This window comes from Manis javanica, chromosome 1 (assembly GCF_040802235.1).
Source record: "Manis javanica isolate MJ-LG chromosome 1, MJ_LKY, whole genome shotgun sequence".
Lineage (NCBI taxonomy): Eukaryota > Metazoa > Chordata > Mammalia > Pholidota > Manidae > Manis > Manis javanica.
In genome coordinates this window covers 11,749,147-11,771,968 of record NC_133156.1, presented here as the reverse complement: position 1 = coordinate 11,771,968, position 22,822 = coordinate 11,749,147, and the positions used below count along the sequence as shown (strand labels likewise).

Here is a 22,822-nt window from a genome sequence, read left to right as displayed (position 1 = left end):
GAACTGACTATAGAGTAGTAATATGTACCTTAATTTGTTGAATGTTGTTCAGATGGCTACATTTGAAAAGTAGTAATTACCATTTATTGAGGGACTATACGTCAATAAAGCCAGCTATACAGTGTTATTTCACAATATTTCCAATTTCAAAAATATGTTAGTCATACAGAATTATCACGTATCTCTTAAATAACCCTGCCAGTTGGGCGCATTATTTCCATTTACAGATAAGGAGGAAATAGGCTGAGATAATTTAAATAACCTGCCCAGTTAGCTCACAAGGGATGGAGTCAAAATTTAAACCAAGGTTAATCTAACTCCAAAGACTACATAATGTCTTTTCCATTGCCTCTCTAGTGTTAATCTGTTAAGATGTGTATAATATCAATTCAGAAATAAATCCTAATAATAATTATTAGAGTCTTTTCTTCCCTAAACCTCTTCTTGACATAAGTCAGTAATATTTATGTGGTAATCGTGTTTTTTTGTATTGTCTATAGTTTTTTCTTTGCTTACTAACCAGAGATTTATCAGATAAAATATTTTAGCTTGAGTACTAATTAAATGGCTTTTTGGTTCTGAAATTCAGAAACAGAAATCCTGTTTTGGTCACATTTGTTTTTACTAACTTTATAGCACCCTATAAAGATGTGAAGTCTGAATCTGAATTTCTGAAGAAGCATTTCCAAGCTATACTTAAGGAACAGCTATTGCCTATCACTTTGAGCTCTGATTTTGCCATAATGAGATAGTCTTGCCAAGAAACAATGGACAAAATGCAGAGGCCGTTCTGCTTTATGCAGACTTCCTCCCTTCCCTGCCAGGCTTCAGTGCTTTAGCTGACATCATAGATTGATGTCACGTGATTTTGTGCTGTTTGTGAATGGAACTTTACTGAAGGAAATGGAAGAATGTTTTCCTAAGCTATATATGAAATCCAGCTTCATAGAGTTTGTTAAAGAATGGAATGTCCTGTGAAAGTCTGACCCCACTACGGCTCAAATTGAGTTTTCCAAAAGTAATGCCCAGTTTCTTAGCTTGTTACCCCTTTTTGTCATTAGAATGTGAGATCATATATGTTTGAATACAAATATATGTTATCTATAACAGAGGGAAGGAGATGTAAAACTAAGAATGAATCATGGACAAGGAGAAACTGACATTAATTATCTTTGAAATAAGAGCCAGTAGATTTTGAGGAACAACTCAGTACTTATCTCCGTGTAATGTGCTGTTTTACTTACTAATATTCCATTAGATGAAAAAACTGAAACGTGGAGAGATGAAATAAAACAATTTCTACTGACTGAAATAGCCAGCTCTACTGAGGAGGAGGTGGAGCTGGGAACTTAAATCCAGGTCTTCCTGATCCTAGTCCCCTTTAACCGTTACTCTCCCCTGCCCCGCAGTCATCATCTAATCAAGAGATTTGCCTAGTGAGGCAGGTCTGGGTGAGTAGGAATGGCAAGGAGGGGATGGATGAGAGGAACTTAAGGTGGTAGAATTTTGTCTAGTTGGTCACTGATTATGAGGGTCTAGAATTGGAGAATAGGTCTGGCCCAGAGAAACAGATTTGGGAGTAATTATCAGTGCTTAGGTAATCACTGATATTTTCTATTGTGGATGAGTTTATTCAAGAAGAGTATGTTCAGGCTTTGTAAAGAAGAGTGTGAAGGCTAGTGCTCTGGGAATACTTAAAAATCAGCAAGCAGAGGAATAGAGTATTAGGGATACAGTGGGAACTGGTGAATCACAGGCAGTAAGGGACCAGTCTGCCCTATTGTAATGTCTTTCTCTTTTCCCTCCATGGGCCAAAAATTCCTGCCTTTACAAAATTAATTGGGGAAGATACAACAATAACAACAATAATAAGTCAAATATATAATATAGTAGATGGTGGTAGATGCTGTGAGGAGTGTCAGTATGGGGGCAGGGGAGGACAATTTTAAGTAGGGTAGTTAGGGAAAGCCTTAGGGAGATAGTGGCACTTGAGTGGGCAGACCTGGAAGAGGTGCGGGAGCAGAGCCTCACATGGGCAGGGCTGGGGAAGGGTGGGGTGGCAGGGAGAGTCCCAGAGGGAACAGCAAAAGCAACCCCCCCCCCCCCGTGCTGGGTGTGCCTGGTTGGTAAGAACCAGCAAGACCAGTGTGGCTGGAGCCGAGTGAGGGACCTGGAGAGCATAGTAGATTAAAGTTGGGTACAGGGACAAGTTACTGTAGAGCCTTGAAAGCTAATGCGACATCTTTGCTCTTACTGAGTTAGGAAACCATTCATGTCCAACTGTCCAACACTGCAGAAAAGCAAACTTAGATAGGACTGAAAAGTGCCTCTGTATCTATACTGTTTTCATTTGGTGATTTATGCAGCCAGACTCTGTTGTAGGAACTGGGGTACAAGAATGAAAAAAGTTAAAAATCTCTGCCCTTTGATTCTTACTTCTACTTCATGAAGGTGACTTGGTGCTCATTTTCTTTTCTTTTTTTTTTTTTTTTGAGAGAGCATCTCTCATATTTATTGATCAAATGGTTGTTAACAACAATAAAATTCTGTATGGGGGACTCAATGCTCAATGCACAATCATTAATCCATCTCAAGCCTAATTCTCGTCAGTCTCCAATCTTCTGAAGCATGACGAACAAGTTCTTACATGGTGAACGAATTCTTACATCATGAATAAATTCTTACATGGTGAACAGTACAAGGGCATTCATCACAGAAACTTTCGGTTTTGATCATGCATTATGAACTATAAATAATCAGGTCAAATATGAATATTAGTTTGATTTTTATACTTGATTTATATGTGGATCCCACATTTCTCCCTTTATTATTATTACTATTTTTATTTTTAATAAACTGCTGAAGTGGTAGGTAGACGCAAGATAAAGGTAGAAAACCTAGTTTAGTGCTGTAAGGGGGCAAATGTAGATGATCAGGTGTGTGCCTATGGACTAAGTATTAATCCAAGCTAGACAAGGGCAGCAAAACATCCACGGATGCAGAAGATTTCTCTCAAAACAGGGGGGGTGAGGTTCTGAGCCTCATCTCTGTTGATCCCCAATTTCTCACCTGATGGCCGCCCTGCGACTGTGCCTGTCTTAGGTTGTTCCTCCCTTGAGGAATCTTACCCGTCTCTGGCTAACCAGTCATCTTCCGGGGCCATACAGGGAGATGTAAAGTTGGTAAGTGAGAGAGAAGCCATATTGTTTGAAAAGGTTAGCTTTTTACTTCTTTGCAGATTTATGCCCTGTGGCTTCTATGCCCAGCACTTGTCTTGAGGTATCTTTACCACCTGGAGGAATTATGATACTCGGTAAATTCGATATGAGGCACGAATTCTATTTAAGGGTTGTAATTAGGAAGGAAGAAGAAAAGCTATAGAGGTAGCATATGGAAGAAAACATGGGAGGATTGATTATTTCTTTGACATATCTTCTTGTAGAGTACCTTAAGCATGTATAGGTTTTAAACTACTAACTAACTTGCGCTCACATATTAACATAATAGGAATACGGTGACATAAACAAAGCAAATCTATAATTACCATCCATCTCCAGTGAAGCCAAGAAAACCATTTAGGCACCCTAGGCATTTGTGAAAATTTGTCTATGATATGATGGATATTGTCCAACTATACTTGAACACTCTGAGAGAAATCAGACAAATTAAAGCAACCCATTTCTGGGATCTGTTCACATCCCATATGTTCTTTTAACCGTAGATAGTCTATAGTCATAAGATTTTGGAGTGCTACAACTTGCACCCCTCCCAACTCCTGGTTGAGTTCCAACAGTACAGATCCGGTCAAATTCGTTGTCTCACTGTATGCACATGCCAGCCTAGACATCTCCCTCCTCATTCCAATGGCAAGTCCAGAAAATGGTGGGGTGCATGCAGCCACAACCGCAGCATCGTCGGGATCCCTGTGGAGGCTTTTTGATGATCATCCCCCGGCACAAGTCCTCCAGAGAGTGCTGATGCCGGAAGCTCCTCCTCATATCGTATCTTAGTTCATTTTCTGGGTAGCCAAGCTAGGCCTTGATCTTCTGCATAGAAACAAACAGACCCTTTGCCCACACTTTGACATGCCCTCTATACCACTGTGTAGAACTCATTGGAGGTCAGCACACAGGAACTGCTTTTTTTTTTTTAATTTTTATTTTTATTAAGAGAAAGGAATATTATCAGAAAAGAGTACCTCCATAGCTGATCATCTGACACCCTTTAAGTGATCAACATTAAGGATATTTAAAGCATGCATTAATCTTTGATTTACCAATAGTTTTATCCTATCAAGGAGTAATCCCCCTTTTCTTTCTTTCTTTTTTTTTATTTTTATTCATTAATCTACACTTACATGAAGAATACTATGTTTACTATGCTCTCCCCTATATCAGGTCCCCCCTAAAAACCACATTACGGTTACTGTCCATCAGCTTAGCAAAATGTTGTAGACTCACTACTTGTCCTCTCTGTGTTGTACAGCCCACTCTCCCCTTTCTCCCTCCGCCCCCATGCATGCTAATCTTAATACCCCCTTCTTCTTCCCCCCCCTTATCCCTCCCTGCCCGCCCATCCTCCCCAGTTCCTTTCCCTTTGGTACCTGTTAGTCCATTTTTGGGTTCTGTAATTCTGCTGCTGTTTTGTTCCTTCAGTTTTCCCTTTGTTCTTATACTCCTCAGATGAGTGAAATCATTTGGTATTTCTCTTTCTCCGCTTGGCTTATTTCACTGAGCATAATACTCTCCAGCTCCATCCATGTTGCTGCAAATGGTTGGATTTTTCCACTTCTTATGGCTGAGTAGTATTCCATTGTGTATATGTACCACATCTTCTTTATCCATTCATCTACCGATGGACATTTAGGTTGCTTCCAATTCTTGGCTATTGTAAATAGTGCTGCGATAAACATAGGGGTGCATCTGTCTTTCTCAAACTTGATTGCTGCGTTCTTAGGGTAAATTCCTAGGAGTGGAATTCCTGGGTCAAATGGTAGGTCTCTTTTGAGCATTTTGATGCACCTCCATACTGCTTTCCACAATGGTTGAACTAATTTACATTCCCACCAGCAGTGTAGGAGGGTTCCCCTTTCTCCACAGCCTCGCCAACATTTGTTGTTGTTTGTCTTTTGGATGGCAGCTATCCTTACTGGTGTGAGGTGATACCTCATTGTAGTTTTAATTTGCATTTCTCTGATAATTAGTGATGTGGAGCATCTTTTCATGTGTCTCTTGGCCATCTGTATTTCTTTTTTAGAGAACTGTCTGTTCAGTTCCTCTGCCCATTTTTTAATTGGGTTATTTGTTTTTTGTTTGTTGAGGCGTGTGAGCTCTTTATATATTCTGGACGTCAAGCCTTTATCGGATCTGTCATTTTCAAATATATTCTCCCATACTGTAGGGTTCCTTTTTGTTCTATTGATGGTGTCTTTTGCTGTACAGAAGCTTTTCAGCTTAATGTAGTCCCACTTGCTCATTTTTGCTATTGTTTTCCTTGCCCGGGGAGATATGTTCAAGAAGAGGTCACTCATGTTTATGTCTAAGAGGTTTTTGCCTATGTTTTTTTCCAAGAGTTTAATGGTTTCATGACTTACATTCAGGTCTTTGATCCATTTTGAGTTTACCTTTGTATATGGGGTTAGACAATGGTCCAGTTTCATTCTCCTACATGTAGCTGTCCAGTTTTGCCAGTGCCATCTGTTGAAGAGACTGTCATTTTGCCATTGTATGTCCATGGCTCCTTTATCAAATATTAATTGACCATATATGTTTGGGTTAATTTCTGGGGTCTCTAATCTGTTCCACTGGTCTGTGGCTCTGTTCTTGTGCAAGTACCAAATTGTCTTGGTTACTATGGCTTTGTAGTAGAGCTTGAAGTTGGGGAGTGAGATCCCCCCTACTTTATTCTTCTTTTTCAGGATTGCTTTGGCTATTTGGGGTCTTTGGTGTTTCCATATAAATTTTTGAATTGTTTGTTCCATTTCATTGAAGAATGTTGCTGGTAATTTGAGAGGGATTGCATCGAATCTGTATATTGCTTTGGGCAGGATGGCCATTTTGACGATATTAATTCTTCCTAGCCATGAGCAAGGGATGAGTTTCCATTTATTAGTGTCCCCTTTAATTTCTCTTAAGAGTGACTTGTAGTTTTCAGAGTATAAGTCTTTCACTTCTTTGGTTAGGTTTATTCCTAGGTATTTTATTCTTTTTGATGCAATGGTGAATGGAATTGTTTTCCTGATTTCTCTTTCTGTTGGTTCGTTGTTAGTGTATAGGAAAGCTACAGATTTCTGTGTGTTAATTTTGTATCCTGCAACTTTGCTGTATTCTGATATCAGTTCTAGTAGTTTTGGAGTGGAGTCTTTAGGGTTTTTTATATACAGTATCATATCATCTGCAAATAGTGACAGTTTAACTTCTTCTTTACCAATCTGGATTCCTTGTATTTCTTTGTTTTGTCTGATTGCCGTGGCTAGGACCTCCAGTACTATGTTGAATAACAGTGGGGAGAGTGGGCATCCCTGTCTGGTTCCCAATCTCAGAGGAAATGCTTTCAGCTTCTCACTGTTCAGTATAATGCTGGCTGTGGGTTTATCATATATGGCCTTTATTATGTTGAGGTACTTGCCCTCTATTCCCATTTTGCTGAGAGTTTTTATCATGAATGGATGTTGAATTTTGTCAAATGCTTTTTCAGCATCTATGGAGATGATCATGTGGTTTTTGTCTTTCTTTTTGTGGATGTGGTGGATGATGTTGATGGATTTTCGAATGTTTTACCATCCTTGCATCCCTGGGATGAATCCCACTTGGTCATGGTGTATGATCCTTTTGATATACTGTTGAATTCTGTTTGCTAATATTTTATTGAGTATTTTTGCATCTACATTCATCAGGGATATTGGTCTGTAATTTTCTTTTTTGGTGGGGTCTTTGCCTGGTTTTGGTATTAGGGTGATGTTGGCTTCATAGAATGAGTTTGGGAGTATTCCCACTTCTTCTATTTTTTGGAACACTTTAAGGAGAATGGGTATTATGTCTTCTCCGTGTGTCTGATAAAATTCCGAGGTAAATCCATCCGGCCCCGGGTTTTTGTTCTTGGGTAGTTTTTTTATTACCATTTCAATTTCTTTGCTCGTAATTGGTTTGTTTAACTTTTGTGTTTCTTCCTTGGTCAGTCTTGGGAGGTTGTATTTTTCTAGGAAGTTGTCCATTTCTTCTAGGTTTTCCAGCTTGTTGGCATATAGGTTTTCATAGTAGTCTTTAATAATTCTTTGTATTTCTGTGGAGTCTGTTGTGATTTTTCCATTCTCTTTTCTGATTCTGTTGATTTGTGTTGATTCTCTTTTTCTCTTAATAAGTTTGGCTAGAGGCTTATCTATTTTGTTTATTTTCTCAAAGAACCAGCTCTTGGTTTCGTTGATTTTTGCTATTGTTTTATTCTTCTCAATTTTGTTTATTTCTTCTCTGATCTTTATTATGTCCCTCCTTCTGCTGACTTTAGGCCTCATTTGTTCTTCTTTTTCCAGTTTCGATAATTGTGATGTTAGATTATTCATTTGGGATTGTTCTTCCTTCTTCAAGTGTGCCTGGATTGCTATATACTTTCCTCTTAAGACTGCTTTTGCTGTGTCCCACAGAAGGTGTGGCTTTGTGTTTTTGTTGTCATTTGTTTCTATATATTCCTTGATCACTATTTTGATTTGTTCATTCATCCATTGATTATTTAGTAGCATGTTGTTAAGCCTCCATGTGTTTGTGAGCCTTTTTGTTTTCTTTGTAGAATTTATTTCTACTTTTATACCTTTGTGGTCTGAAAAATTGGTTGGTAGAATTTCAATATTTTGGAATTTACTGAGGCTCTTTTTGTGAGCTAGTATGTCGTCTATTCTGGAGAATGTTCCATGCGCACTTGAGAAGAATGTATATCCTGTTGCTTTCGGATGTAGAGTTCTATAGATGTCTATTAGGTCCATCTGTTCTAGTGGGTTGTTCAGTGCCTGTGTGTCCTTACTTACTTTCTGCCCGGTGGATCTATCCTTTGGGGTGAGTGGTATGTTGACGTCTCCTAAAGTGAATGCATTGCAGTGTATTTCCCTCTTTAGTTCTCTTAGTATTTGTTTCACATATGCTGGTGTTCCTGTATTGGGTGCATATATATTTAGAATGGTTATAGCCTCTTATTGGACTGAGCCCTTTATCATTATGTAGTGTCCTTCTTTATCTCTTGTTACTTTCTTTGTTTTGAAGTCTATTTTGTCTGATATTAGTACTGCAACCCCTGCTTTCTTCTCACTGTTGTTTGCCCGAAATATGTTTTTCCATCCCTTGACTTTTAGTCTGTGCTTGTCTTTGGGTTTAAGGTGAGTTTCTTGTAAGCAGCATATAGATAGGTCTTGCTTTTTTATCCATTCTATTACTCTGTGTCTTTTGATTGGTGCATTAAGTCCATTTACATTTAGGGTGACTATTGAGAGATATGTACTTACTGCCATTGCAGGCTTTACATTCGTGGTTACCAAAGGTTCAAGGTTAGCCTCTTTAGTATCTTACTGCCTAACTTAGCTCGCTTATTGAGCTGTTATATACACTGTCTGGAGGTTCTTTTCTTCTATCCCTTCTTATTCCTCCTCCTCCATTCTTCATATGTTGTGTGTTTGGTTCTGTGCTCTTTTTAGGAGTGCTCCCATCTAGAGCAGTCCCTGTAGGATGCCCTGTAGAGGTGGTTTGTGGGAAGCAAATTCCCTCAGCTTTTGCTTCTCTGGGAATTGTTTAATCCCGCCATCATATTTAAATGATAGTCGTGCTGGATACAGTATCCTTGGTTCAAGGCCCTTCTGTTTCATTGCATTAAATATATCATGCCATTCTCTTCTGGCCTGTAGGGTTTCTGTCGAGAAGTCTGATGTTAGCCTGATGGGTTTTCCTTTATAGGTGACTTTTTTCTCTCTAGCTGCCTTTAAACTCTTTCCTTGTCCTTCATCCTTGCCATTTTAATTATTATGTGTCTTGGTGTTGTCCTCCTTGGATCCTTTCTGTTGGGGGTTCTGTGTAATTCCGTGGTCTGTTCGATTATTTCCTCCCCCAGTTTGGGGGAAGTTTTCAGCAATTATTTCTTCAAAGAGACTTTCTATCCCTTTTCCTCTTTCTTCTTCTTCTGGTACCCCTATAATACGAATATTATTCCTTTTTAATTCGTCACATTGTTGTCTTAGTGTTGTTTCATTCCTGGAGATCCTTTCATTTCTCTCTATGTCAGCTTCTATACGTTCCTGTTCTCTGGCTTCTATTCCTTCAGTGGCCTCTTGCATCTTATCCATTCTGCTTATAAATCCTTCCAGGGATCGTTTCACTTCTGTGATCTCCTTCCTGACATCTGTGATCTCCCTCCGGACTTCATCCCATTGCTCTTGCATTTTTCTCTGCATCTCTTGTCAGCATGTTCATGATTTTTATTTTGAATTCTTTTTCAGGAGGACTATTTCGGTCAGTCTCCTCAGGTGTTGTCTCTGTGATCTTTGTCTGCCTGTAGTTTTGCCTTTTTATGGTGATAGAGATAGTTTGCAGAGCTGGTACGAGTGACCGCTGGAAGAGCTTCCCTTCTTGTTGGTTTGTGGCCTTCCTCTCCCCCTTCGCAAGGCGCTGGGTTCTTGCAGGTGTGGATGTGGTCTGGATGTTGTCCTGTGTCCTCTGGTCTCTATTTTAGGAAGAGTTTTCTTTGTTATATTTTCATAGATCTATGTGTTTTTGGGAGGAGATTTCCACTGCTCTACTCACGCCGCCATCTTGGCTCCGCCCATTCATTTTCTTTTGATAGATAATTCTTGGCAAGGTGTCAGTACTGTGGAGTGTGGCGTAATGAGTCTACTGGCCCCAAAGGGGTGCCTGGTTATAGAAAGGGATCACAACAAGCCAGAGAAGCCTTGACAGTGTGTTTCCTGCTGCAGTAGCTACTGTCCTGTAACTGTAGAGTAAGTGCAGCTGTTGGTCACAGAACTTTGATTGAGGAAGGCCCTTTGTCCCTTCCTCGCCCAGAGGCTGCTTTTCCCTCTTGGGGGTAGTAGGCGTGTGAATGTTCTGAATGAGATCCTGTGTATGTGTGATTCCCTGTGTTTTTCATTTCCAGCTTTGTAATTGGCAGAAATTTGGACTTCCTGTGTATACCATTAAGGTACCTTTTAGCGCAGACTCTTGGTTGGCAACAATTCAACCTAATAACCCTTCCGGTAATGGGTTGGTGTTCTCAGCCTCACCATAATGACCACACCCTCCAATTATTTTCTCCCTGCCCCATTCATTTTTCTTCTTTGTTCTTTATTTTCCCATAACCTTTTTCCTTTTCCCCATTTTTGCCTGTGGTTATAACTGTAATTAAAGGATCCTAACCTATTTTTGTGGTGCTCCAGTGCTTATAGTTGCTTCCTAAATATATGAGATATTAATATCCTAAATATCCAAGAAAACACTGGGGAAAATCTGTAGCAACATCTGTAAATTACTTTCAGTTTATCAGTGAAAAGGGGAAGTGTGGGGCAGTAGCTGATGTTTAGAAATTAGCTAAGTCTGTGGTTTGAGATTTGTATACTGATGATTTTAACTCTGAAAAAGATCCAATTTCTTTTATTTTTTAAATTTATATTAGGATTTGCATTAAAAAAATCAGAAATTCTCTTATTTTTTCCAGAACTCTAGTTTAATTACTAAATGTTTTGGTATAATTTCAGATTAATTTTATTATCTGTCACATCCATATAGGGAATTGCCATATCGAAGCTGTTATGTAATGGTTTTCTATTGTATTTTCTTGATTTGAATATGATTTTGCATTTATCAAGGTAATTATATTCAAGATGAACTCTCAGACTTAGGTTTCCTTTTATGCCTTAGTGCATGGTGACCATCTGACAAGCTTCACATCCTGAAGGAGCCCCCGTTTCTCCTCCCTGCCCTTTCACATCAGTTTTGTTACTAGGTCAAGATGGGCTTCCTCTTAATCCTGTCCCTTCTCATATCTCTCCTAGGCACCATGGATGACATTATTAGCCCTTTACCTGGCTACCCCACAGCCAGTCTCTTCCCACTCAATAGTTTCTTCACATTACCATTGGAAATATCTTCTTAAAAGCCCTATTTGGTCATGGACTGCTGTGCTTACAGTCCTCCATTTGTCTTTTATCTACCACCCACATTCTCTGCCTTAACAAGTGTTTCTTTTTCATCAAATATTACGCCCCTCCCTCTTTAGGTTATATCTCCTCTCTTGAGAATTCTGTGTTCTCTCTGTTTTAGTCAAGAAAGTTTTGTTGATCTTTGCTTTCAACACTTATATTAGGAAAACAGAGATTTGTAAACTCTAGAGTACATTCAAATACTGAATTTGCTTTTCAAGTCCACGTGCTTCTTCATTTCAATATTTGAACTTAACTAGACATTAGTTTAATACAGAAGGTTGTCAGGGCTCAATTTGGCTTATCAGCTTACTAACAGTAGTAAATTTTGCAAACATTTGTATTGTTTACTGTTTGTCAAGCAATCTTTGGGTAAAGTACTGACATTTGTTATCCAATCTTCCTGTGGCCCTGGAGGGAGAAGAGAGAGGTTATTGTCCTCATTTTACGGGTGAAGAAAATGAGACCCAGACAGATTGGCCTTCAGTTGATGACCAGTACATTTTTTTGAATGAATTATAAACTCTTTTTCCTGCTATTATATTTTTATGTGCTTGTTCTTCCGAGATGATGTGGTGTGTACATGCTTGCCTGTAATGCAGATACATATTTTAAAGGACTGAAGTTGTAAGAAACCCATTTAAAATGGGAGGACTAGAAAAGCTGGGGCCTTAAATGTTTGGGAAAAGTGCATAAAGATAGAGAAAGAACCTAGCCTAATGTGACTAAGCGCAAGAGGGATTAATTTGGAGTGAAAGTTAGAAGGAATATCAGTTGAATAGGAATGACCAGGTGAGCTTCTTCAAAATACAGATTCTTGGTCACCACTGCCTGAGATGCTTGAATGGGCTTGAGGTGGGGCTTGGGAACTGTACTTGGGAAATACTGAGATGAACCACTAGGCTTTTAAAGCTTGTATGTAGGTGACAAAAATTAAAGGTCTAACGAAGAATTTCAGGTAATTTTGAATATAGAAATTAGGGGGGTATCAAGAAATAGTCTTAGAGGGATCACGGGAAGATGGCGGCATGAGTAGTTCAGAGGAAATCTCCTCCCCAAAACATATATATTTATGAAAATACAATAAATACAACTATTCCTAAAAGAGACACCAGTGGATGCAGTACAACAGCCAGGATACATCTACATCTGTCAGAACTGAACATCACACGAAGAGGGTAAGATACAAGCCGCGGCCAGGCTGGACCCGAATGCTCCCCCACCCCAAAATCCAGGGGGAAGAAAGGAGTCGGAATGGGGAGGGAGTGAAAGCCCAGGACTGCTAAATAAACAGTTCTAGAAATCCACACCCAGAACGCAGAGGTGCACGGGGTGCTGGATATTAGAGAAATGGAAAAGCAAAACCTGTGGGCAGGTCCCCGCAACCGGCACCCCTGAGAAAAAGAAAAGTGAGTGCGTTCTGCAAGTCTTAAAGAGACAGGGACCCCATATCTGGACGAAGTTGTCGTAGCACACATAGCCAGCAGCTGGGAATCCTGGGGAAACTTAGGCTCCCTAAACCCCGGGGAGGCAGTGCAGCTCTGAAGCACCTCACGGCACTAAGCAGCCTGCCAGTCGTTCCTCCAACTGCTGCGGACCCCGATACACCGGCCCAGTAGCGGGAGAGTGGCAGCGCGTGCCGGGGATGGCAGCGCCGGAAGGGACCTGGAGCAGATCCGTGCACCAGCAGCGCCAGACGGGACCAAGTGAGGCTTGTGCAAGCCCGCAGTGGCGCAACCGAACAGCCTGGGTGCAGCTCGTACGCACTGGCGGCAGTGAAACCAGAGGAGCCCAGTAGAGGCCTATGCAGGAGAGCACCATGTGCACCTGCAGCGGAGCCAGAGGGAACAGGCGTGCTCCTAGCAGCTGATTGGAATCCCAGCCCAACGCACAGCCACCCGGGCCAGCCCCAAAGGCCGCTGCTGCCACACAGCTGCCCGGCAGCGGTGCTGCTGGCACAGAGGAGCGCACCTGGCATGCCTGCCACTCTGCACAGGGCTCCGCACTGCTCTGACGGAGACCCCGCCCACAGCAGCTTGGGACTAACCCGGTGGCTTCTCCAGGATTGCGGGTAACCGACACAGGCAGCAGAGAAGGGCAAGGCATCCAGCAAGCAGGAAAGGACTTTCTTCTCCCAGCTGACACACCCACAACCTGCCTACAGCCACCGCTATCACCATGAAAGGGCAAAAAAACGTAGTCCAGTCCAAGATAGTTCAAACAACACCTGAGAAAGGATCTGCAGAGGCAGACCTAACCAGTATCCCTGAAAAAGAATTCAAAATAAAAATCATAGACATGCTGACAGAGCTGCAGAGAAATATGGAAGAGCTAAGGGATGAAGTCCGGAGGGAGATTACAGACATCCGGAGGGAGATTACAGAAGTGAAACAAACTCTGGAAGGATTTATAAGCAGAATGGATAAGATGCAAGAGGCCATTGATGGAATAGAAACCAGAGAACAGGAATGCATAGAAGCTGATGCAGAGTGAGATAAAAGGATATCCAGGAATGAAACAATATTAAGAGAACTGTGTGACCAATCCAAAAAGGATCAATATCTGCATTATAGGGGTACCAGAGGAAGAAGAGAGAGAAAAAGGGATAGGAAGTGTCTTTGAAGAAATAATTGCTGAGAACTTCCCCAAACTGGGGGAGAAAATAGTTGCTCAGACTACGGAAGCACACACAACTCCCAACAGAAGGGACCCAAAGAGGACAACACCAAGACACATAATAATTAAAATGGCAAAGATCAAGGACAAGGAAAGAGTTTTAAAGGCAGCTAGAGAGAAAAAGGTCACCTATAAAGGAAAACCCATCAGGCTAACATCAGACTTCTCGACAGAAACCCTACAGGCCAGAAGAGAATGGCATGATATACTTAATGCAATGAAACAGAAGGGCCTTGAACCAAGGATACTGTATCCAGCACGACTATCATTTAAATATGATGGTGGGTTTAAACAATTCCCAGAGAAGCAAAAGCTGAGGGAATTTGCTTCCCACAAACCACCTCTACAGGGCATCCTACAGGGACTGCTCTAGATGGGAGCACTCCTAGAAAGAGCACAGAACAAAACTTACAACATATGAAGAATGGAGAAGGAGGAATAAGAAGGGAGAGAAGAAAAGAATCTCCAGACAGTGTATACAACAGCTCAATAAGTGAGCTAAGTTAGGAGGTAAGATACTAAAGAGGCTAACCTTGAACCTTTGGTAACCACGAATTTAAAGCCTGCAATGGCAATAAGTACATATCTTTCAGTAGTCACCCTAAATGTAAATGGACTTAATGCACCAATCAAAAGACACAGAGTAATAGAATGGATAAAAAAGCAAGACCCATCTATATGCTGCTTACAAGAAACTCACCTCAAACCCAAAGACATGTACAGACTAAAAGTCAAGGGATGGAAAAACATATTTCAGGCAAACAACAGCAAGAAGAAAGCAGGGTTTGCAGTACTAATATCAGACAAAATAGACTTCAAAAAAAAGAAAGTAACAAGAGATAAAGAAGGACACTACATAATGATAAAGGGCTCAGTCCAATAAGAGGATATAACCATTCTAAATATATATGCACCCAACACAGGAGCACCAGCATATGTGAAACAAATACTAATAGAACAAAAGGGGGAAATAGACTGCAATGCATTCATTTTAGGAGACTTCAACACACCACTCACCCCAAAAGTTAGATCCAGTGGGCAGAAAATAAGTAAGGACAGAGAAGAACTGAACAACCCACTAGAACAGATGGACCTAATAGACATCTATAGAACTCTACATCCAAAAGCAACAGGATATACATTCTTCTTAAGTGCACATGGAACATTCTCCAAAATAGACCACATACTAGCCCACAAAAAGAGCCTCAGCAAAATCCAAAATATTGAAATTCTACCACCAATTTTTCAGACCACAAAGGTATAAAAGTAGAAATAAATTCTACAAAGAAAACAAAAAGGCTTACAAACACATGGAGGCTTAACAACATGCTCCTATATAATCAATGGATCAACAAACAAATTAAAATAGAGATCAAGGAATATGTAGAAACAAATGACAACAAAAACACAAAGCCCCAACTTCTGTGGGACGCAGCAAAAGCAGTCCTAAGAGGAAAGTATATAGCAATCCAGGCACACCTGAAGAAGGAAGAACAATCCCAAATGAATAGTCTAACATCACAATTATCGAAACTGGAAAAAGAAGAACAAAAGAGGCCTAAAGTCAGCAGAAGGAGGGACATAATAAAGATCAGAGAAGAAATAAACAAAATTGAGAAGAATAAAACAATAGAAAAAATCAATGAAACCGAGAGCTGGTTCTTTGAGAAAATAAACAAAATAGATAAGCCTCTAGCCAAACTTATTAAGAGAAAAAGAGAGTGAACACAAATCAACATAATCAGAAATGAGAATGGAAAAATCACGACAGACTCCACAGAAATACAAAGAATTATTAAAGACTACTATGAAAACCTATATGCCAACAAGCTGGAAAACCTAGAAGAAATGGACAACTTCCTAGAAAAATACAACCTCCCAAGACTGACCAAGGAAGAAACACAAAAGTTAAACCAATTACGAGCAAAGAAATTGAAACGGTAATCAAAAAACTGCCCAAGAACAAAAACCCGGGGCCGGACGGATTTACCTCGGAATTTTATCAGACACACAGAGAAGACATAATACCCATTCTCCTTAAAGTGTTCCAAAAAATAGAAGATGAGAGAATACTCCCAAACTCATTCTATGAAGCCAACATCACCCTAATACCAAAACCAGGCAAAGACCCCACCAAAAAAAAAACTACAGACCAATATCCCTGATGAATGTAGATACAAAAATACTTAATAAAACATTAGCAAACCAAATTCAAAAGTATACCAAAAGGATCATACACTACGACCAAGTGGGATTCATCCCAGGGATGCAAGGATGGTACAACATTCGAAAATCCATCAACATCATCCACCACATCAAGAAAAAGAAAGACAAAAACCACATGATCATCTCCATAGATGCTGAAAAAGCATTCGACAAAATTCAACATCCGTTCATGATAAAAACTCTCACCTCTCAACAAAATGGGCATAGAGGGGGGAAGTACTTCAACATAGTAAAGGCCATATATGATAAACCCATAGCTAACATCATACTGAACAGTGAGAGGCTGAAAGCTTTTCCTCTGAGATTGGGAACAAGACAGGGATGCCCACTCTCCCCACTGTTATTCAACATAGTACTGGAGGTCTTAGCCACGGCAATCAGACAAAACAAAGAAATACAAGGAATCCAGATTGGTAAAGAAGAAGTCAAACTGTCACTATTTGCAGATGACATGATATTGTACATAAAAAACTGTAAAGACTCCACTCCAAAACTACTAGAACTAATATCAGAATTCAGCAAAGTTGCAGGATACAAAATTAACACACAGAAATCTGTGGCTTTTCTATACACTAACAATGAACTAATAGAAAGAGAAATCAGGAAAACAATTCCATTCACAATAGCATCAAAAAGAATAAAATACCTAGGAATAAACCTAACCAAGGAAGTGAAAGAGCTATACCCTGAAAACTATAAGACACTCTTAAGAGAAATTAAAGAGGACACTAACAAATGGAAACTCATCCCATCTCATGGCTGGGAAGAATCAATATCATCAAAATGGCCATCCTGCCCAAAGCAAGATTCGATGCAATCCCTATCAAATTACCAACAACATTCTTTAATGAACTGGAACAAATAGTTCAAAAATTCATATGGAACCGCCAAAGACCCCCGAATAGGCAAAGCAATCCTGAGAAGGAAGAATAAAGTCGGGGGGATCTAGCTCCTCAACTTCAAGCTCTACTACAAAGCCACAGTAAGCAAGACAATTTGGTATTGGCACAAGAATTGAGCCACAGACCAGTGGAACAGATTTGAGACTCCAGACATTAACCCAAACATAAAATGCCAATTAATATACGATAAAGGAGTCCATATACGATAAATGGACACACTATGGGGAAAGGACAGTCTCTTCAACAGATGGTGCTGGCAAAACTGGACAGCTACATGTAAGAGAATGAAACTGGATCACTGTCTAGCCCCATACACAAAAGTAAACTCCAAATGGATCAAAGACCTGAATGTAAGTCATGAAACCATAAAACTCTTAGAAGAAAACATAGGCAAAAATCTCATGGACATAAACACGAGTGACTTCTTCATGAACATATCTCCCCAGGCAAGGGAAACAAAGGCAAAAATGAACAAGTGGAACTATTATCAAGCTAGAAAGCTTCTGTACAGCAAAGGACACCATCAATAGAACAAAAAGGTATCCTACAGTATGGGAGAATATATTCATAAATGACAGATGTGATAAAGGATTGACATCCAAAATATATAAAGAGCTCACACACCTCAACAAACAAAAAGCAAATAATCCAATTAAAAAATGGGCAGAGGAGATGAATAGACAGTTCTCTAAAGAAGAATTCCAGATGGCCAACAGGCACATGAAAAGATGCTCCACATCGCTAATCATCCGAAAAATGCAAATTAAAACCACAATGAGATATCACCTCACACCAGTAAGGATCGCCATCATCGAAAAGACAAACAACAACAAATGTTGGCGAGGGTGTGGACAAAGGGGAACCCTCCGACACTGCTGGTGGGAATGTAAATTAGTTCAACCATTGTGGAAAGCAGTATGTAGGTTCTTTAGAATGCTCAAAATAGAAATATCATTTGACCCAGGAATTCCATTTCTAGGAATTTACCCTAAGAATGCAGCACTCCAGTTTGAAAAAGACAGATGCACCCCTATGTTTATTGCTGTTCTGTTTACAATAGTCAAGATATGGAAGCAATCTAAATGTCCATCATTATATGAATGGATAAAGGAGATGTGGTACATATACACAATGGAATATTCTGCAGCCATAAGAAAAAAACAGATCCTACCATTCGCAACAACATGGATGGAGCTAGAGGGTATTATGCTCAGTGAAATAAGCCAGGCAGAGAAAGACAAGTACCAAAGAATTTCACTCATATGTGGAGTATAAGAACAAAGGAAAACTGAAGGAACGAAACAGCAGCAGAATCACAGAACCCAAGAATGGACTAATAGTTACCAAAGGGAAAGGGACTGGGGATGATGGGTGGGAAGGGAGGGGTAAGGGTGGGGAAAAAGAAAGAGGGCATTACAATTAGCATGTATAGTGTGGGGAGGGCACGGGGAGAAAATTTTAAAAAAAAGAAATAGTCTTAGAGTGTTCGAAAGAGTATTTTCAACCTGTATTTCCAGTCTTGGTAGACACCACACCAGAAGGAAATATGTAGTGCTATACTGTTCTAGAGGAAGATTGACCCTGACTAATAGGGTAGTGGGGTGGGAATAGAGGACCGAGAGTCCATACATGTATTAAAAAAAAAAAAAAGCTGAACTATACCTGACTGCTCTATTAGTAGTTTGTGTACTGTAAGTTTGTTCCTTTATTCAGAAATTACTGAATGAGGTGAACCCTGCTGTGTAGGGAAAAGGTGGCAGAGAGAAATACGGGACAGTACAGTGTTATAAAGAAGAATTATATTTAATAAATCCCTTGGATGATTTCAGCAAAGGAGACTACTGCTAAATGTGTGCACCTTCTGTTTTTCCCTCATGGGAAATTTCTCTGTGGCAGAGTCCAGATAGAAACTCACACATATATGGTCGATTAATATACGATAAAGGAGCCATGAATATACATTAGAGAAAAGACAGCCTCTTCAACGGCTGGTACTGGGAAAACTGGACAGCTACATCTTAGAGAATGAAACTGGATTATTTGCTTAACTCCACTGTAGTTCAGCAGCTGTTTATTGTGTCACATGCTATACTAGCCTTTAGGTATTCAAACGTAAATTAGACATAGTCCTTGTGCTGGAATATGAATGAATGCTTTCATTATAGTGTAGGAATTACCTTAATAGTGGTGGAAGAGGCAGATTTTTAAAATGCTGAGACTAAAATTGACAGGAATTGGTGTTTGGATATTGGGGTTAAGAAGTCATAAGATGACTCCCAGATTTCTAGTGTGAGTAAGGATAGAGTAACATTAACTCAGAAATACAGAATTAGGAACATATTTACGAGGGGAGAGGGGAAATCATTTTTGTTTTCAGTATGACTCTAAAGACATCCAAGCAGAGCAGGATAGCGTGGTGGGAAGGTGTCCCCGCTCAGGAGTGAGACCTGTGACATAGGGTTATGCCTCTGCTACTCCATTTAATAGCTGTTACTAGCTGTGTGATGTTGGGACATTTAACTAACTTCTCTAAGTCTCAGTTTTTATGGGGATAGTAATAGTTCTTACCACACAGGAGCTGTGAAATAATTTGTTAATTTAAGCACTTATCAAAATACTGGACATATAACAAGACCTCAATACTATATCAGGAATTAGTATTGTTCTATGTATAGCAGACAGTGTGAACTCAGGAGAGATCAGAGCTGGGCATTTCATTTCGGGAGCCCTTAATATAGAGGCTAAAACAATGTCAGTGGATAAAATTGCCTGTGAGAATGGAATCCTAAGAACAATAGTAACAAATAGGGAATGGACAAAAGAGGGTTGAAATTCAAATGAAAATGATGTGATTTGTATGTAGAGAATTGTGTGGCCTTAAAAGAGAAATTATTACTTAAGGCATATGATTGTAGGATAACAAATATTTATGGCCTTTTAAAAATCCACAGATTAAAAAATTCATGTGGATTTAAAAGAATTTTACTATGTAATTACATAAAAGGTAGTAAAACAAGATCTAGCCCCTCCCTTTAAACTGCTTGCCAGTATACTTTTTAGATCTTCTCTGAGTAGCCGAAGTGCTGCAGAATGATGCTGGCACAAATTGGTTGCCTGAGTAGTTTTGATACTTTATGATCACTTTTATTTCCATATATATTCATTCATTTTCTTTAGTGTTAACACTTTGTTTTAATCGCTTCAGGAAATAAGGCAGATGAGATTTATGTTATGGTAATTGCTGTTGGTTGTAGTGTCCCTTTAGCCAACTAGCACAATTGAAGAGGAGGAAATGGTAGTTGATCTCACTGTTTTAAATTTAAGATTTGATTAGAAGTGTGTGGTGTAATGAAGTTAGATTTTTATTTGAGGAAGAAATGCTCCTGACCAGTGAAATAAATATTAACCTCCAAGAGAAATCTTCATTCAGGTCTATGAGAAGGAAGTTTTCCTGTTGTCTTAAAGGACAGTGTGTCCTTCCCCATACAAATAGAGTTTTGTATCCGCATGCAAATAAAGTTGTATATAGAGGCTAAAACAATGTCAGTGGATAAAATTGCCTGTGAGAATGGAGTCCTAAGAACAATAGTAACAAATAGGGAATGGACAAAAGAGCGTTGAAATCTAAATGAAAATGATGTGATTTGTATGTAGATAATTGTGTGGCCTTAAAAGAGAAATTATTACTTAAGGCATATGATTGGAGGATAACAAATATTTATGGTCTTTTTTAAATCCACAGATTAAAAAACTTCATGAAGAATTAAAACAAATGTTTTAATTTTACATTTAAATTTTAACTTATTTGAACAGGTGCTGTTTATAAGTAAAAAATCTATGGAGTTAGGAAATTAAATTTGTGGCAGGAGACAATTAGCCTTTTAAGTGGTAGTTATTGATTATTTTGGAAATCATAATTTCATAATGGGGGCATTACTTTCTTCAGTTTTAGTAAGGGAAAGGAAAATATATGTAAGGGAAAGTACAGAATTAATGAGATAATTAGTCTGGTTTTGAAGACATACAGTTTAAAAACTATTAGCACACATATTAAGGGGAATTATGTTAAGGGCACTTAAAAGGCTAATTGTCTCCTGCCACAAACAAATTTAATTTCCTAACTTTATACTTTTTTTTACTTATAAACAGCTCCTGTTCAAATAAGTTAAAATTTAAATGTAAAATTAAAATAAAGAACTGTAAGTTGGTAAATTACCATTACCACCCCTGCCGCCCCCTTTAAGAATGGATAGCAATAAATATTACCTTTCAAAATACAATAGTCTGCCGTGCATTCTTGGCCAACTCCAACCCCACTCTTCTGTGGCATCCTCGTGTGTGTGTGTGTGTGTGTGTGTGTGTGTGTGTGTGTGTGTGTGTGTGTGTGTGTGTGTGTGTGTGTGTGTGTGTGTGTGTGTGTCTGTGTGTGTGTGTGTCTATTAATAAATATGTACCACGTACTTCACTGCCTCAGCCACCAGAGGTCGCAGAAGCAGCAGATGACATAATCTACCACGGAGTTGAGCGCCAGGAAGAAACACAAAGCAAAGCTAAGACATTAAGTAACTAATTAATTTTCTGAGAAGGCTTCCTGGTAGGAGACGGGGCGACAGGGAGCCTTGAAGAATGCTTAGCCCTTAGCTAAGCAGAAGGGACTATTTTAGGAAGGGAGAACAGTATGAATAAAAGCACTGAGCTGGACACACAACATTTTCCTGGGTGGAGTAGTGAGGAGAATGCAGAGATTAAATTGAAGTTTGCAAATATTTAACTGTTTCCTGATTTAATTTTTCCGGGAGTTCACTTCGAGGACTATAGCTAATAGCCTTATGTATTTATTTCTTGACTTGCTAGCTTTAAATATAATATGTTGACTCTTGGATGTAAAAGATGTTTTTGCTTATTTGTACCACACTCTTTTCCTATTCCCCTTAATATGTGTCCTAATAGTATTTACAGAGCTCTTATATTTGTAACTGTAAAGACTACCTGTGTTTATGGCTTATACAGTCCCCAAGAGATACAAAATATAACATTCAACGTTAAATAAACTCATGTGTTTGAACAGAAGGAGGAAAATATTTGAAAATGGTAAATTTAAATCCTGGGACAACAGAAAAAGAATTTATACAACTTGTGAAATAAGAAATAACATCTTTTTCTTCTTCAGGTTGAGCAAGTGAAATTACTTGACCGATTCAGTACCAGCAACAAAGCATTAACAGGAACATTGTATCTCACGGCCACACATCTGTTCTTTATAGACTCTCATCAGAGAGAAACCTGGGTAAGGGACCCTGCTGTACTGTTTACTGGAGTTACAGTAATGGACTTGAACTATTGCTGTGTTTTATTTTAAATATGTACAGTTTTAGTCATTGGTTAATGTTGCAACCAAAAATTTTTCAGTCACCCAATCACTTCTACCCTCCCTAATAAAACAGTGATACAGGGATATGGGATTCTTTTGTAGGACACCGGAGACTATCGAATAAATAACTACAGAATACATACTTTTTCCTTTTAATTTTTAAAAATCTAAATGATATATGTGCATATTAACAGATTAACCAGCGTATTCCACAGAATTTTTATACTAGATTACAATTAGAGTGTTTTTTTTTCTGCTAGTACAGACAATTCAGTAATGGGTAGTTGGCCTTTGTTTCTTCCTGTGTATGTGCCAGAGTTTCTCTGAGGTATTTGCCTGGGAATAAAATTACTCAATCTTAGATAAGTGCATATTCAACATTGCTAAGTATATATCATGTCTCTAAAATACTTATTTCAGAATATTCTCAGGAGAGTGTGATACAGTGTTCTCCACCCCCAGTAATACTGATATTGTCAA

The 22,822-nt window shown here is 39.2% G+C and overlaps 1 protein-coding gene across 6 annotated transcripts in view; it reads left to right on the top strand.

Moving 5' to 3' along the window:
* MTMR6 (myotubularin related protein 6) overlaps positions 1–22,822 on the top strand; it is a 50,002-nt gene that overhangs the window by 2,377 nt on the left and 24,803 nt on the right. For all 6 annotated transcript variants that reach the window (XM_073228202.1, XM_073228155.1, XM_073228270.1 and 3 more), the window contains one exon: positions 22,142–22,258. In XM_073228202.1, coding sequence (XP_073084303.1) covers positions 22,142–22,258 — 117 coding nt within the window. The remainder of the gene's footprint in view (positions 1–22,141; positions 22,259–22,822) is intronic.